The sequence below is a fragment of the Lutjanus erythropterus genome, chromosome 7 (genome assembly GCF_056507025.1).
Source record: "Lutjanus erythropterus isolate fLutEry1 chromosome 7, fLutEry1.hap2, whole genome shotgun sequence".
NCBI lineage: Eukaryota > Metazoa > Chordata > Actinopteri > Lutjaniformes > Lutjanidae > Lutjanus > Lutjanus erythropterus.
In genome coordinates this window covers 22764770-22783687 of record NC_139323.1, presented here as the reverse complement: position 1 = coordinate 22783687, position 18918 = coordinate 22764770, and the positions used below count along the sequence as shown (strand labels likewise).

Sequence of the window (18918 nt, the reverse complement as noted above, 5' to 3'; positions counted from 1 at the left end):
TTTCATTTGAGTGACTATGAGGAGCAGCAGCAGCAGCTGCAGCCTCTCTCCCTGCTCATGCTCAGCCGGGGGAAGGCAGTAGGTTTAGCAGGCGAGGCAGATTTATGGTGCTGGAGGTGACCTCTGGGGCCGTAACACGGTGATGGGTGAGTGGCTCTCAACAGTAAGCTACTGGCACTTGACAAAGTGCCCGAAGCAGAATGAATTTACTTCTCTTTTCCTCAATCATCAAGCAGCCACTGCCCTGACCCCCATCCTGACTGCTATAACAAGATCTCCCATCTCACAAGGGCCTGAAAAATTTACTGTCACATCTACTTTTCAATGAGCTCAAGTGAGCACTTCTTTCACCTTCAGCGGAGCAGGTGCCGGTGTGGAGGAGGGCTAACCTGCCCCAGTGTGTGTTTGTGTGTGTGTTCTATGTGGCGTGTGTGTAAGGGAGAGAGGAGGAGGGAGAAATTTGTGTATTCACACATGTACGCAGATCCATGAAAATGGCCCCTCACTTACCCAAGCTCATTGTCTTACACTCACAGACCTTCACAAACACAAGCTTTAATACAGTATTTGCAAACATAAAAGATCACAGAAACTAAAAATAAGAACACGCAGCATTGTAACCTTGCACTCAAAGACACACATGGTACAACAATCTCCCCCTTCTCTCAAACCCTCTCTGACACACACACACACACACACACACACTAGGAGAGAATGAGGTTGCCAGGCAGGGACACAAAGGGCACTGCTATACGGATGTCAGTAGACACCTCGACCGTTTATATTAGAAGTCAATCTACCTTATCACATCCCTTATACACACACACACACATACTGGCACACACACCAGGCATTATGAAGTCTGTGTGTTTGCCAGCTTTCATCAGCTTGATGGCAGTAGAGTTGGACTTAATGATCCTGATATTTTTTTACATGCAGATGATAAATCTTGGCATGCACACATTCAAATTTCACCTTTCTTGCACTCCAGTTGTTGAGGTGAAATCACAGTGGATCTGACAGAGAACAAAGTGGGCAAAACTAAAGACACACTAGTGCTTTAATTGTGCTAGCAGTTTCTTGCTAATTATAGTGTTTATAAAGTGTTGTATAATGAAAACAAATACAAGTAAGATGCATTCCCTTAATTTACTCAAACTGTATTTCAATTTTGTTTAGATTTAAGCCAATTGTGAAATTCTGTAGAATTATTTTTGTAATCTAAAAGGTCCAGTGTGTAATATTTACAAGGATTTATTGCCACAATATGGCAGAAATAGGAAGGGGGAAAGGACGAAATGAAATGAAAATGGAAATGTGTAACATATTTTAAGTTGGAACATTGTTTATGGTCTTGGAAAAGCTAATATCAAAGAGAAGGGCTTCCTAAGAAACTTTCTAATCAACTTCCCCGTCTTTGCTGTACTGAATGTCATTTCAATGATCTCATGTGGCTGGAGAATGCACCAACGTAAAGTTATTTTATTTTACTTCACGAAAGTACATACGGTTAATAGATGATGGCTTTAGATATCTCCAGATATCTGACCTTCATAGAGAAAACTATGACTGAAAATCCTTGAGGAAAACGACAGAGGTACTTTCTTACCATGCAACCCTATAATAAATTGCACACATAACATAATTTGGTTTGTGCACAATTTTTGAAATTCCTTGGTGATCATACAGTCATAGTTGATATTTAATCTTGTCTTTGATCTCAACATACAGACACACTTTGGCAACAGGAAGAGAAAAAAAAGGTTTCACTTGTTTAAATGGTTACTGCATTAAACAGTCCATGTATATAATAGTTACAGTGCCAATCAATATACTGTATATTAGACAATGTAAGTTGGTTATGCCAACATTTCATTGTGTCAACTTCACTCTTTAAAATGCCATAACTAATCCAACCTCTTTTCTTTTATGAGGCGCTCTTTTGCCCACCCTCACCCACTGGGATAATGTTATCATGATGAGCCAATAAAAATCAATGATTAAACATGTGTAATTTTCCAGAGACGATGTATTAAAATTTATTGTCTCTCTCTCTCTAGCGAGCCATCACATCAGCCCTGGAGCGGCGGACACACTGTGGGTTACAACTGAAAATAAAGAAGGGCATTAAAAGCTATTCAATAAGCCACTGTAAAATTGATCAGGCTATAAAAGCTGCTACCCGCCTGCTCTCCACCCCTCCCACCTACTCTGAACAGGGGAATGTGGCTGCCAAGGCATAGAGGGAGTGACAGAGTTTAGAAAGAGACAAAAAAGAGAGAGAATGAAAAGGGGAGACAGAGAAAGAAGAGATGAATTGAAGCTGAGAGAGGAGGGAATGTTTACGGAGTGAGAAGTGAGACAGACAGTGAGGAGAGAGTGATGAAGAGTTTGAAACAAACAAGATAAAACAGAGCAAGAGGAGTTGTGATTTTGTTGCTGACGCAGCACTCATTGTATGATCACAGAGCAGTTAAACAGCATAATTTACAGTGTAAAATAACTATTAAACCATTGAATATACTGAAAGTTACCAGTCTCTAACTCTGCATTACACACTTCACAATACACAGTAGAGTAATTTAGAACAACCTATTTACTCTCCTCTTTTTACAGTTGGTATCATTATTTTAGTTATAAGGTAAACCAAACAGAAAAAAAAAACTATTTTACATTACACCAGTACCATAGAAATACACCTGCATTTTGGGTAAGAGGGCTCCCTGGAGGTTTTATCACCAAGACTTCAGACTCAGTTAAAATACTCTTACAACCTTACAGCTCTGACATATCAGAAATGTTTTTTTTTTTTTTTTTTTTGCTTCTACCACTAGAAGCTGCTTGTTGATTCTCTTATGTAGCATGATTCTTTAACTTAATTTAATTTAATTAACTTTTACCTTGTGATCCATTTCACTTCATATGCTTAACATAAAACGACATGTGTGCTTATACTTCCTGTGCTCTGTGGAAACAACATTGACTACCTACTGCAATCTCAAAGGGCCAGAACTCAAAGTCGAAATTCCCTATGGAGTTAGTGACATTGAGGGCAGCACATTTCTATTTTATTTATTGTTCACTCCTTGATGAGCGGGAACATCTTGATGTGGCACTTTACTTCACAAAGTATGTAAGTCCAAGGTTTTGAAAGGGCAGTTTTTAAGTTAAATTTCCTTTGTGTAGGATATCAATTTAAATGCTCACATTTATGATATGTGCTGTTTTCAGGGACTTCATTCATTTCGACCTAACCTTATGATTTTCTTATGGCACTAGCTGCTGAGCAGAAACTGATAATCTATCTGTTTACTTCAAAAGTATTTTATTTACTACTTTTTATGCAGTATAGCAACAATGCTGCTGCATTGAATTAGCACCCAAGATAAGAATATTATCCTGGCCTGACATGTCCTCTATGGGTCTGTGTAACATAAATTTTGTCTTCAGACTGAGTACGCTCTAGGCTCTATGCAAACATCTGCATATCACCAGTTTGTTGTGACCACGCTATCACCTTAGAATCATATCTAGAGAGGGCACAGGTCCTCTTCCACAGAGGATGCCGTTTTGCACCGGCATGTTTCTACAGCCTCCTAGAAGGGACAAATCAAACACAGGCTCTTTTTGCATTTTGTGCATGCTTCATGACCACTGTAGGTTCTCCTACATGCTTGAAACAGTAAAGTAACACAGTGTTTGCAATCTGCAAGCTCACCACTACTGTTACCGTACTATTATTGGCCAGTTTTGCCAGGATATCACCAACTAATGGCAACCAAGTCAATAGAAAAAGTTACTGTGATCTAGCCTTTGCCACCAAAAAAAAATGACTGTAGGCCATTAGAGGACAACACCTCAGAACACGATCAAGGAGAAGGATGTGCACATTCTCTCACCAACTTCAGAAAGTGCAGAAAACTCTCCAAAGTGGGAAACATGCTACACAACAACCACTGGAGATTTATTGTTTGATAATCTATATGGACAATGTGCCACTTGGGCATTTCTACTGCTGCATTAAAAGAAAAAGAAGAAAAAGAAATAAGAAAATTCCAGAGGCAGAGAGCAGTGCTGTCGGCTGAAGCAGTGGCAGTGGCTCGGCAAACTGCGTTTTTCTTTTAACTTTCAATTCTCCTAAGCATCCGTGCTTCACAGCCCCTTGGGCTATTGCCTTTCTCAATCTGTCCCTGGAGAGGCAGGAGTTATGGTCCCTGTCGATTGAGGAGAAAGGGATGTTATTCCCCTGTCACCTCCTGGTCGCGCCGCCATCCTCCCTGCCCTGATCTACGGCCCGACTTCCCCCCTTACCCCCTTCCTCTTCCCCACTTTGCTTCGTCGTAAGCTGCCGGCTATGTCGTTGCCATGGGCTGTTGAGATGAGGACGATGGAAAAATGTTCTGGGGGGGAGGGTGATGGAGGTGCTGATATTGGTTTAGAGGTGCTGTTGGCAGCTGCACGATGGTAGTAGTGGTGAATGCTTTAGTACTGTGTTAAGATATTTGCAGAAAAACGGTGTGTGTGTGTGTGTGTGTGTGTGTGTGTGTGTGTGTGTGTGTGTGTGTGTGTGTGTGTGTGTGTATAAAAATGTGCCCTGAACACATACGGAACCAGAAGAACAAATAAAATTTGGTGATGTATTTTTTTATAAAAAATATTGTCAATGCAGTTTTACACAATGCATATTTATTAAGATAAAGTGTAGTTCCCACTCTTTGGTGGAGAGGGGGGTGATGACATGGGGGGGGAGATAAACTGTGAGACCATTCGGCCCAGGGGAGCTGACCTGCCCCGGGGCACATGCAGGTCCTTGAGTGACACCCTTGATAGGGGAGCAGTGACAGGGTTAAACATGAAAGGCAGTTAGTGGATGGTTGTGTGTGATCAAAAGTATAATAGTTGCTGCTTCTGTGTCACAGGAATCCATAAAGGTTTGGTCTCATGTTGGGTTGTTGATTGTGACAATTAAATTGTATCAATCAAATATTCTTCAATACATTATCACACATTTTTAAAACAGTGACACAAACTGATTTCATTTTGTTTGGTTTTAGTTTCAGACAGGCATTCAAACTGGTCAGCAGTGGAAAAGGATGCGTGAGCAGAAACATACACAGACCTGCTAAAGGGGTCTGGGTGTTTGCTAACCCAGATATATATACATATATATATATCTATATATATCTATATATATATCTATATATATATCTATATATCTATACATATATATCTATATATATATATATATATATATATATATATATATATATATATATATATATATATATATATATATATATATATATATATATAAATATGTATATATATATATATATATATATATATATATATATATAATACAAGCAGAAGAAAACAGGACAAAACTGAGTTTTAAGGACAATAGCAAAGCATAGACAAGATGATTAACATGTCATTTGATCAAAATTTGTATTTTTCTGGCTTTGATTGTTTTAAAATGTAAAAAGTGTTCATCTTACAATGTTGTCCCCTGCAGTATAATTAATAACAACGTATCAGCATAATCTCAGGGCAAAAGCTCCATTTTATTTCTGAAATAGGACCAGTGTCATTACCCACCAAGTAGTGATCAATATAAGAGATCACTCAAATGCTGTCTCGTTAATTTATCTGGTCTGTTGTTTTCTATCATATTCACCACACTGAATATAGGACAGACTAGTTAATGTGAAAACTAGCAGCAAAAAAACCCTCAGTTTTGCCCTTTTTCTTGCACTTTTGATAAGAGCTGACTCATACATACATTACAGGTTACATATCCATCCTATGTGTATGTTATACATGCAATACATGTTGTGTACACAAAACATATTTATCAACTTCTGCAAGATGTGAGAGATTGCAAATTGCTAGATTACATCCAGGTTACTGACACTGTTTTCCATAAATGAGCCAACTTGCTAACAATTGATGTTTCCTTCAATTTGCTCTCTTTCCTCAGGCTACCTGTGGCAAGTTTGTTTTGGCTTTTTCCACAATGCAGGTTACAGACCAGTGATCTGGGCCCATGCTGTACTGTGACTCTGGAATTGATTGTAGGTGCTTGCTGCCTTTTGTTAACAGTCAATGCACAAGCATCTGTCTTTATGGAAGTTACTTTCTGCAGATCTCAACAGATCTACACAAATCATTTAGGTGACCTATTTTGGTTTTGAAATGGTGAGTTTCTTTGAAAAGTAACAAGTTTGCATTCCCATTCATGACTATGTTTCTTTCTCTGTATTTTTTTTGTGGCTCATTCTTTTTAGGGCTTTTTTGCCTTCATTGGTAGGGACAGCATAAGAATAGACAGGAAAGGGAGTAGAGAGGAGGGATAACAGACAGCAAAGTGCCGCAGATAAGAACTGAACTTGCCTCAACACACGGGGTGCATGCTCCACCAACCAAACCACAGGGATGCCCCTGTTCATGACAATGTTGTCTTTCATTTCAGGGGATACATCTTAAGTTTTCTGAAATTTTGGACTACTTGTGTTTATTTAGAGAATAGGATGGCTGAGGGGAGCAAAATAAAACAGACACGATGATAGCTGTTTTGGTGGGATTCAGCCCTCAAGATGAGTCTTAACCACAGCACCATCCCAGATACATACAGCACCAACAACAATCCTTCAAGAAACAAAAGCTGGGCTCTAATGTGTTGAAATTCATCAGGACAAATTTGCTTGCTTGTTCAAATACACTACTCTTCTGTGTGATATGACTTTCTTTTGTGGTTTCTAAGAAGCTCTTACGGACAAAATGTGTCATGGATTTGTTCTCTGGTTTAGTCGACAGAGGAACTATCAAGATTCAACAAACTGCAGGCCCCCTGAAACCACCAACACCACCAATGAACATCAGCACAGACATCAGTGCACCTGACACATGCACGACAGAGGACTTCCAGACCTCGGAAGAGTTTGTCCTCATTTCCATACTGCCCAGCATCTTTTAGGAACTAGTGCACCTTAGGCAAATCCAGAGTTTGTGAGGGTCTTTCTGGGTGAAGGAATAAATAAATAAGCAAATAAATAGATGAATAACCCAGAGGAATGGGAGCCCATGTGGCTTGGCCATCCATCATATATCCTATTACCACGCACTCAGCGGCACCTGCAGTATGTATAATGCAGTCAACCTCTGTAAGCAGATACAAATTCAACTCTTTTCCTCCTCAATTTGTTATATCTGACAACGCCACAGCTCGTGCCTTGTTGTTTCTTTGAATTATGAATAGATTCCCTTCACCAGACTTTCGCTTGTGCGTGATAGCGTGGCGTTGTTATGCAGAACAGCCGCAGAAAACAAATTTGAGGAGCTTGGTACGCTTTGTAGCGGCTGGGTGAATATGCATAAACAGTTGCGCTTAAAGCCACTTAAGAACAACCAAATGGGCTCAATATTTCATCTCTAGATTTGTTTCATCGGGTGTGATGAATATGAAATGCCAGAAAGTAGTACGAGTGCAGAAAATGCTGATGTTTAAGTGATTCAAATGATCTAAGAACAGTTCTGAGATTTTTCACACAACAGTGAGAAATGGTAGAAGTGCTTTAACTGACAATTTAAATCTTAATTCCTGTCACAAAGTGCCTTTTCTAATTTATCCATGAGACAGAAACCACAAATAGTACAAAAATCATTCACAAACTGAGGGAATAAAGGGAATGAATGTGTCAGAGGAAAAGAGGGAGCAGAAGAAAGAAGAAAGCAAAGCTAGCAAGTAAATACAAATTAACAAATCAGATGCCCGAGGAAAACAGTGAAAGAGAGAGTGAGAGCAACTGAGTGGGGAGAGAGGAAGAGGAATGTAAATATATGGCAAACCGACAGCACACCGACCGCTGCCTGTTTGTTTGGGTATTTACACTGTGGGACTACAATCAAGTCCTCAAAGCTTCAGCCCACATGACAAGAGCCTATTTCATGGCCACATATCCTCTGAACAGCCAAGCCAACAAACCAAATTTCAATCCACACACAAAACCCCAAAATCAAAGTCATATCCACTTATTTGTCCATCACTTCAAGATGCAAAAAGGATGCAGGGAAAATGCATCAAATTTAATTTGCGGACAGAGAGAAGAGTAGCGGAAGATAAGTTGTGAGCAAGTGATTTTTTTAGGGCGACTTGGCTGAACTTTCAAGTCTTGTTTGGTTTGAGCAGATGTAGAATTAGTACACATCACTTTGAATCAGAGAGACATTGAACACAAGCTGCTGCTCAGAGGCCAAATACCTCTCCGTCACACACACATACAGGCACACCTCACCCCTAGTGTCTGTGATTCTGTTGTGGTAATTATCAATGTGATGTCAATCCCCACAGAAACAAAGTCTTCATCTTATTCTTGGTTGGTCTCCAAATACCAGTGGCCTGTTACACCAATTTAAACTACTATAAAACACAATCAGTTTTAGGCATGGGACTGTTACCTGCTGAGGTGAACACACACGGTTAATCAGACACACTTCTTTGCTATTGGTTGTGGCTGGTACTTTGCTGGTAAAAGTTGACCAAAGTAGAACCCTATGTGAAACAAAGATGTGAATTCACACATGTAACTGTGCCCTTATAGCAGCGCCAAAGTAGGAAAAAAAAACCTGTTACTTTGTCCACAATTAGCCAGCATCTCAATTTTAACCTCTGTGTTTAAGTTGAACATAATTCACACTTCACAGCAAATGACTTTGGCTTTCAAGCAGTAGTACAGATTATTCCTATAGTTTTAGAATTTGCACTGTACTTTTCTTTGAAAAGAAAAGACGTATACTACTACTGGGATTTTTAAGACTTGTATTGTCCTGCTGGTAAATGCATATAGATAAGTGAAAAATTATATGAATACTGCATTCAATCATCAATTTTGTGTGTAAACATCTTCTGACAGAACAGTAATAATTTTATTTTAAAACACTATCACTTTCCCTTAATATATAGCGATGTTGAGGTAATTTATTGAAAATATTGTGACATTTGATTTTGTCAGTATTGCTCAGCTTTATTCATAGCGCATGGGCCACAGAAGTGAACAAGCACCCAGATGAAACTGCTGCAAACATGCTGTCATTACACAAGGGAATATTTCTTTTTTTGTATTTTTGGAGCAGGGGATCCTGCTGCTTGTCAATGAACTGGGCTAAATATGCATGACAAGTGATAGTGTGTGGGTGGAGGGAGGTAAAGGGGGGAGTCAACCCCATGGTGGTGTCAGCGAAGGATCTGTCTGTAATCTGCAGAAGATGCATGCAATAGACCGCCACACTACTTTATCTACAAGGCCCCTAATTGCGAGGGATGCTGAGGAACACATGTTAGCAAAAGAGGAAGGGGAAGGGGGGTGTCAGATGTCAGCAATGTGCAGGCATATGGTTCCTACAAGCTGGGTTACGTAAACTGGAAATGACACTAGAAATCAGGTTTTCTACGATGAACTTGTGAGGACCTCATGATACTGTACAATACTGAGAAATACTGTGCATTTTCTTAATTTTAGTGACCTGGTAAACAGGTTAACAAAATGGAAGGACAGACGATAAAACAACTGATCAATTGCTCTGTCTATTTCTGAACCTGTAGGTACTTAAAATTTTAAATCACACTACATAAAATCCTGACTAAAATCTCAAAATGATTGTGATCTTACTTTAAGAAACAGTATGGCAGTGATTGTAAGTGAACTGACAGCTCACGGCCCACATCTGGCCTGCCAAAGCTTCCCATCTGGCCAGCAGAATGGCCACTGATCAAAATTTTGCAATATTTATATATTTGCAGTATTACAGACTGAGTCTAGGCAAGCTGATTCCTGGAAAAATGTTATATGAAGTTACTGCTATTGCAAACCAAAGATTTCATACTGCTGTAGCTTCATATTAAAAGTATTTCACCGGCACAAGTTGAGTTTTATTAATGAAGTAGTCACAGGAAATCAATGTGTTGAGTGAGCTTAGATTTACTGCTATCATTTATTTAAAAAATCATCTATAAGTGGTCATTTTCAGCAGTTTTTTGCAGTGGATCCGTTTGAAATATTGCAGGGAGTAATGGAACAAGAAGGAGCAGCCACAGTAAGCTGTTAGATGAAGAGCTCCTGGCAACAGGCTGCACACCTCCAACTTCAACAAGGTAACAAACTCCTTTCACGGTGCCTTGCTCTTCTCAGATTCGTGCCATATGCAGCATAAAAAAATCTTTATTAAAGCGATAATAGTGTGTTTCCCTGCTCCCAGAATTCTGTGTCCTGTATTATTACATAGGGGTGCAAGAAAATATTGATATATTGTTTGCAAAATTATGTTCCGTTATACTGTATTGATTCATGATTCATTGATTCATATTGTGATATATGCAAAGATTCATGGCAGTGGGTCATTTTGTGTCGTTTAAACCTCATGACTGCTACACAGCAGTGTTGTTGTCCACCTTCAGTGATCTGGCTGCATAAAAAAAGTTAACTTTTAACTCAGAACTTATGCATATCACCATATGCATGTTTTTTTTATACAATTTGCCAACACACAACTCTACTATTAAAGTCTGTGGCTGTTATCACCAGAAACTAGATGTGTTATATCTTCAATAACGATGCAACTGCATAAAAGGCCAAAACTGTCAAATTTAATTTCCGTTAATGATAACCCCTCAGTGAACTGTCTCCTTGGCAGAGCTCTGAGAACATTTTCTAGTTTAAGCATCTACTTATCATTATACATTTCTTATATTTTTAGAAGTCTGTTAACACTAATATAGGCTGATACAAATAGCAATAATTTTGTAAGAAAGTAAAAATATTAAATAATAAGAGGAAAATTAGGCCTGAATACATTTAATTTCTTTTATCTGAAAGCCCTGCCTTCACAGTGTCAGCTTAGACAAAAATTTGGCCCTCAGGCAAATGTAGACTACACTACACTACACTATGATATTAAGAAGCCATCATTTTTGCACCATCAAATATTGACAAGAATTGGGCATGAAACAGCAATCCATCCAGTCAAAAATATTTTGAAGCAAAATTTACCCCACAGGAAAACTAAATGACCTTTTGAATTCAAATATGAACCATTAAAGAAAGATAACTGCCTGGCCATCTTTGCTCATTGAGAAGGAGGCTTTAACAAAGCAAGAACATGACGTGCGGTAACACTGGTGACCCAGCATATTATTCCCGCTTAAAAGGGCTCGCAACCTTCAACTCAGCCATTGTGTGAGACCGTCTCATCAGGAATGCAACACTCATGCACACACACAAACACCCACACAACCCTTCCCCTTTCAATTCAAAGCCCCCCACACTTCACCCCCTGTTCCTCTTTTATTCCTTCATTATGCACTTGTCCTTCTCTTATGTTCACAGCAAATATGTGCTTTACTTTGTTCACCTTTTTCACCGTGTACCTTCGACATAACCCACTGTCTGCCTTGGACATTTGTGCCAACCAACTTGAGTAAACAGAAAGATGGAAAAGGCACAAGGGTATCAAAAGCAGAACACTTATACACACTTACCCCTACACATGCAGCCCTACCAAGAAGGGGATGACCTTGTATGCAAGCTACCACTATCACTTAGGAGATGCTGTGGTTATTGTTTGGAAAAATGGGGCCCATCTGTTTATTTTTTGTTTGTACTTAATGCTGAGAAGACATATTGTACCATATGTGGAGCGTACAGTTGAATTAAAGGCATCAACATTACAGAGCCAACACTTCACAAAAAGAGGTCCTGGCATGGTTAGACTTCATTTTGTTTTGTTTTTTACAAAATTGTAGAAATGCTTTATGGTAACTGTCAGGCAGAGATGGGCAGTATAATAATTAAATGTATTTAAAATATGCATTTAATTACCATTGAGTATTGTGTAATATGTATTTTGATGGGCAGAAAAGGAATGATGTAATTTATAACAAAATATTTTAAAAGCTTGCATTTGTGTACTTGAAACACTTGAAAGATATTACTGAATATTTCCTTTTATTCTCAAACACACAAACACATTTTTAAACCCAGGTTTAAACTGTAGAAAAAAAACTTCATGTCCTGTCGGATCCAGCAACACACTTTCATTTTTGTCTTTTTTTTTTGTTTGTGTCTCTCCCTTTGTGGACTTTCTTGCTCTTTATACTGCAACTGTAATAACTGCTATTGCCACTAGAGGTCGCTGACCTTTGATGTTGTTTTTTCTGGTGAGGACGGACTGAATCCACCTAGCATGTACACCTAAGTTCACGGCCTGCCACCTCCAAGAAATCCTGATTGATTACTTCAAATCTATGATGCGGGAAATCAGCTGAGTTCATCTTTTCAATGTATGGGGGTTAAGGCGACATAAAATGGGACAATATCAGTATATGTAGAATGTATTTTTGTATTTTCAAATAACAAATGACTTATTTTTGAATGTAAACGTAGATTATGACAAACTGTCCGTTTGCTCCATAGAAACTTGCAAACTTCTTTACCACCTAAAAGATTGAGTCACCTCTCACTTAGTATGAAATTGCAGTCCCATGGTGGATTCATCAAGATAATTAGTTACAGTGTATTGAGTGTGTTTGTGCCATGCTGCATGATAATATGTGTACAGTAGCATTATTTTGTAGTGTACAAGCCCTCGGCCACTGCCAATTCAGTCCCAGCACTCAATCACACGGAGCTGATCGCATTTGCATCTTGTAGCATTGAGTCGGGGGCAGATTGGAGGGGCAGCAAATGGGCTGAATAATATCTTCTGACAATCAATTATTTCTGCAATTGTGTTACATTAGTGCTGCCAGGTTTGATTTGTCGGGTTACGTTGGGGGTTCAGTCATGTAAATGTGACATAGGGACTGATTTAACAACTGCGTGCTGAGTGAATGAAAGACACAGTAATAGTGTCAGGGACCATGCAAATCACCTGCAAAGGAAACGCTGTAAATCACCGTCTGAGAGGTGCACAGAGCTGCAACATGGAGCAATAACACACAGCACATGTACTATTCAAATGTGAATATCATTATTGCACAAGTCATAAACCATGATCCACACAGTATTTACCAGATGAAGATACTGTGGATTAAGTTATATTCAATTGCTCTACAGTCAGTAAAAATAAAGCATTATGTAACTACAATAAAAAAAAAACAAGACAAGAACTATGTTCTTAAAAGTATTAAAAAGTGTCTATTTCTTTATGTTTTTCTCTCATGCATTCTAGTGTCTACAGGTGCACAGAGATGTCACTATTTGTGTATGTTCAACCAACAAAATTATCCATCTCTGTGCATTCAGATAGAAGACCAGAAGTTTCTTTAGTTTTAGCTAAATGTTTAAAATTTTATGAATTTTCTGAAGCCCATCACCACTACCCTGTTAACAGAGGCATAATGAAAAATCTAAAAATGAAAAATAACAACATGTCTACAGATTCTGTTTCTCTCTACATAGCATCTAAAGTTAAGGTATACAAGTATGTAAAATATCAATCAGTTGAAGGGAAAATCTTAAATCAAATGGGTGCATTAAATCAGTGAGATAATCATGCCTTTTTAACTGTGCTGAGGTAATCGTGGAGCTGACTTCTTCCGAATAATAATGACCAACAATGGAGAGAAGAAATATCTGTTTCCATCACAATATTTGTGCTTTCCTGAATAATGCATTTGAATGCAGGTGCATCCTTACTGATGACTTTGCATCCCTGAGACAGAACATAGGAGCTTTTAACATAAACCTCTCTGTATAGTTTTGTTCAGTCTTTATCTTCTCTGTTTTTATTGAAAGTGATAGCAATTAGCAATATTGCTAATACAATAATTTAAAGTTAAAAATAAACATTCTACACGCTGCATCAACTAGCGCAACTGAACGAGTGACACTAAGACCGGCTTTAAATTACAGAATGAAACCAGGGATAAACCTCTCCCTCTTTCTTTCCCTGCTTTGAAACCGGTGACTCCAATCTTTTCCACAACCAAATGACTCTTAACTCTACTGAGTGCAGCATGGGTCAGGCAGCTAGATTGAAGCCAGGGTGTCTGGTTAGTGTTGAAATTTAACAGGAGATTTCTGATGTCTGATTTCACTCAACAGGCCAGCCGCTACTCTTTCTTTCAGAGTGCTTTTCAGTAATGCCTTGCAGATACACCAGTGGGGGAACAGTGGGGGAATATACACATATATACATGGCTTATGCAACTTCATTCCTCTTTTCTAATATTTTGACCACAGATTTACTACATATCAATAAAGGTAGACTAGTACAATACAACTGACAGTTCCACAAGCTCAATATAGCCCCTAAAATGACAATTAAGTGGAATCAACACCTCTCGAAAAGATTTTCAACAAAGTAACCTTAATGAAAACACTATTTGTTGTTGGGCTATTGTATTAGACTGCATTCGCTTTAGCTGGATGTACTTAATAAGCTGGATTTGAGTGCATCTAAAACGTTTATGCAGAGAAAAAAAGGAATGTGTGCAAATGACATAAAAAATATGTGTTAATGGAAACAAATTACCTCAAAAAATGTGAGAGCTGGGTGGCATTGGGACTTAAGTCATTGAGTGGGCACATTCGATCATACAGTAAATGTTTGGATGAATTTGGGGCAGTCTACTTAATGTGCCACCCACATATTGTACACATGCACACACAACACTCGAGTTCAACAACATTTGTTAATGCTATTGAATTAATCAGTGAAAAGGTTTAGGTGTATTTGAGGTACTAAACTGTGCAGTGAAAATTAAAATCCTTCACAGGCAAATTACCACTTATAAACCTAAAATTTTCAAAAGGCAAGGCTACAGGTGCTGCCCTCTTCAAAAGAGAGGGTACATTAAGAAAAAAAGGTACACAACCCACAAAATATTTCATTTATTCTTATACATTCAGATTTCATCTTTCAGTCTAATTTAAAAAAATATCACTAGATGGTTGGCCTTCCTTGTTCTTTTTAAGTGACAGTGGGTTGGTTGTGCTTTTTGAGAAGCAAGGCCAGCAGAGAAATCAAATTAGCAAGCAATCCTGTGACTTGCTATTATGTTCAGTTCCAGAGCTAGTTCAAATCCTCTGATCAACTAGAAATAACTGTGAGTGAAAAGTGAATGAGAGATAGTACTAATATAGTTACAGCACCAATCCAACTGTAACCAAAAGTTAGTCTGTCTATAAGTAGTAATTGCTTATTTCCAGTGGTAGCTACATTGAATTATCTTTATCACTCACTGTTAAAATTGATGGACGGATGTATTGTGTATACTGCATAGGATATGGTGTTTCAAGATGGCACTCATTTCATTCCTGTAACTGCTGCTCACAATGTTTTCCTGGTATTCTGGCCCAGAACACATCTAAATTAAATTCTATACTGAACCACCAGGGTAAAACTCTGACAATATCAGGTGCACAGGTATCTACCAATGTGTATGTGCCTTTTTGTGAGTGTTGAAACCTGAGCTGGAGGATGTTAACAGTGAGGCAGAGAGGAGGTGAATCTGATTTCAGCAAACATGAGGGCTCTATATAATGTTTATAGGTCTAGCATTACTGTTTTATTGTTTCAGTTGCTTTAACTTTAAAAATGAGAAAGACATTTCTAGGTCTTACTATTATCTTTTCCTCAGTAAATATACTTGTCAAAGTAGGAAAAGCAGAGGTGTAACTTACAACATTCATAATGATTCTGTTTCATTTCAGTTTGCCACTAAGCCATACAAGAGCGCAAACAAGCACTGCACACGTTGACTTATTACCTGTGTTTTATGAGACAAAATGTTCATTGTCTGAAAGGTCAACAGTACTACTGTCAACCAAGGGGTGTCACTGTTTCAATGCACATTGCAAGTTGTCTGTAATATATTATATAAAGTTAGATTTTATTACCTGTTGATTGTCAGTGACTGAAAACAGAAAACCAGAGACTATCTTGACTCGACTGAAGAAGTAAAGATGCCAAGAGCCTGGCTGTCTACCTGTGGTTGTATGTTACTGGTCCAACTACTCACCTTTGGTCTTCTCTTCTTCCTTCCCCAGGGCTGGGGTGGTGCTGCAAGTGTAGGTAGGGGTGGTCTCCTCCTCCTGGCTTGGGGTAGTTCCTAGTGGGAAACTAACTGGACGAGAGCTGGTGACTGAGCTAGATGGTCGGGAACTGGCACAGTTCTGTAAGAAATGAGATAGTTCACTGTCAGGTTTTATACCACTTAAAGAAGCACAGTGACTAGTCAATTTCCCTGTTCACTGATAGGAACAGCATCTAGCACAGCAATACTTTCCAATATGATCATTGGTAATGCAAATTAAACCAGGCTCAGACTACAGTTCTGGACCAGTCTATCCCAGATTCACCTCTCTAGAAAATAGGAGGAGAAATGTGGTCTGGGACCTTGGTCAGTATTGTAATTTGGTGGGTTTACAGATCTAGTCTCAATATCATCAATCTCAAATAGTTCACAGACTCAGCTGGGTCATCCCGATAATATCAAAAATGTTTGATATTTAGTAGTAAAAATCTGGACGATTATGTCTTATTATACTTTCTGAGTGGAACCACAATGGCCAATGAGAGAAACAAGTCTATAAAGTAACACAACCCAACACAACACAGCTCAACGTAGAGCAGCGCAACGCAGCATTACTATAGCAAGTCGCTGCACCACATCAATGTCTGTTTTGTTTATATTGTTTGCATTGCTCCTTCTGGCATGATGATCTTGTAGTCATTATGTATTGCATAGGGGAATCGTTGTGCACTGCCTAAATCCTTATCAGATAGATTAATGGTAGGTTTTGAATTGAAAAGGTGTTTTGTCTTCTTTGTAATACTATGCTGCTCATTAAGCTGCCACAATTAATATAACCTAATGAACATAAAAATATGTCATGGGCTATTGTAGATTACTGTATTGACCTCCACACAATTCCAGCACCAAACCTGAGCAGCCACTCTGTGAGTTTGACTCAGAGACCTCCTTGTTTCACAGATGGACACGAATCTTCCAGCCAGACCAAAATAAACGGCAATCACAGAAAACCCATTTGTTTGCACAGCTCTCAAACAGACTGTGGGGCTTTAACAGGCCTCTTATATTTCATACTGTACTTCTATCGTGCAGGAATGCCTCACATTGCAAACAGTCGGGGCCTGCCATTCTGGCTGCTTTTGTGTACTGCTGATGTCCAGCTTCAGTGCATATGACCCACGTGCACAGAGATAAATGCACTCCTACATGTCATTGTAAGTCATTCCAACCAGGGGTCCCAGTAGGCATCCAAGAAGCCTAACAACATGCAGCTATTCAACAGCTATTTTTGTGGCACAAAAGACAAAACAGAAACATCATCTCTTGACTGTCCACTTGTGAAAATTAAATTCTATTCAAATATTTTTTTTTTCTAGTGCCGAGACAGATTCTAACCAGCTCCCTGCTTCCTATACGTTGTGAAAACTTGAATTAAGATCAAAAAAACTAATCCGCTTCCAATTTATATCTATATTTCAGTGGTGTCAGGGGCATGGAGTATTGAGGGGGGGTTGTTTTTTATTTGGGTCCTGCAACTGACAGCTTTATTTCACAAAGCAATCTGGCTGTGTGTGTACATGAAGGAGGTCAGGGTGGGTCAGGAGGTACTTGGTATCAAACAGGCAGGCTACACTGGTCAAAGTGCGTGTTTGCGTGTGTGTGTGGGTATAAAACCCCCACCCCCAGGGCTAAAAAAGCTGTGTGTACGACCCACGCACATGTAAAGGGTTACTACAAGGAAGGGGCCTAAAGAGGTCAGCAGGTGTGTGCAATTTAAGAGGGGAGAGTGTGTGATTAGGTTTAGAGGACTTTATATGAGAGGTTGTCAAGGTCAGAGGTGGTTCATATCACTGTACAAAGAGCAATATATAGTTAAATTGTTGACAGAATATATTTAAATTATTTTCATGTTTTGTGCTAGGTGACATACAATACAGTCATTCTGGTGTCATGTGCACTGTAGATACAGCAAAAGACTGTTACTGTATCAGCCTGGGGTTTGACCCTCCCTAAAAGTCTATACCATGCCAACCATTCAAGAGATGCTAAAATATCTGACGGAGTGGCTTTGACCTTAGCGAGGCTTAGGATTGGCTGCTTGTAAAGTTGATAATCAAGGAATAAAATTCACAATGAAAGTTTCGAATGATCTTTTTTTAATGTAAATAACCACTTTAAATCCTTAAATTGAAGTTGCAGTGAATTATCCCATTGGGTCAACCCTTCAATCGTTACAAATAATACAACATATAAACCCCTCTATCTCCGACAAGTGCCATTCGTCTTCAAATGACCCCATATGCAGTAACACCGCCAAAGCCTCTTTATCCCTCAGCTGCCAAGGCACGATACCCAATCCTATGTTTTACAACAAGGGGATATATAGGGGCATGTGCGGTCATCTAGAGCCAAATGTCTCCTATCTAACCAAAGGACAGGTAGATACAGTATTTCAAGCAGGATTTATGGCACAAAATAGCATTAGCTAAAAACCGTCAGGCGGCAGTGATGGCTAAAAAACGCATTCTGGTAGCGGAACCCGGCAAGATTGGAAAATTGCCACCACCAGAGGGGAGAGGAAGCAGTAAAAATGATGGTAGATGGTGGGGGGGGCTCACTGATAACATGAGCATCCAATATATCAGACTGCACCTGGTGGCGAGGGGCCCCCAGGGCCCCCCCCTAACACCCAACACACAGACACATTAAATCTGTCTATTTATTTATTTCATTTCTTTCCATCCATACAGTGTCCATCTCTGAGGTGGGGGGTCACAAGGAAGTAGAGGCAGCCTGATATTTTAAAAATCAATCTACCGTCAAAACTGGTTTCATCCCTTCTTCAATGACCTGAAGTGCGTGAGGGTGGGGAATATTTGGGGGTA

At 39.1% G+C, this 18918-nt stretch overlaps 1 protein-coding gene across 1 annotated transcript in view; it reads right to left on the bottom strand.

Annotated features, from left to right (window-relative positions):
- LOC146324021 (adhesion G protein-coupled receptor D2) overlaps positions 1–18918 on the bottom strand; it is a 111793-nt gene that overhangs the window by 31729 nt on the left and 61146 nt on the right. The window contains exon 22 of the mRNA XM_084722238.1: positions 16019–16172. Coding sequence (XP_084578364.1) covers positions 16019–16172 — 154 coding nt within the window. The remainder of the gene's footprint in view (positions 1–16018; positions 16173–18918) is intronic.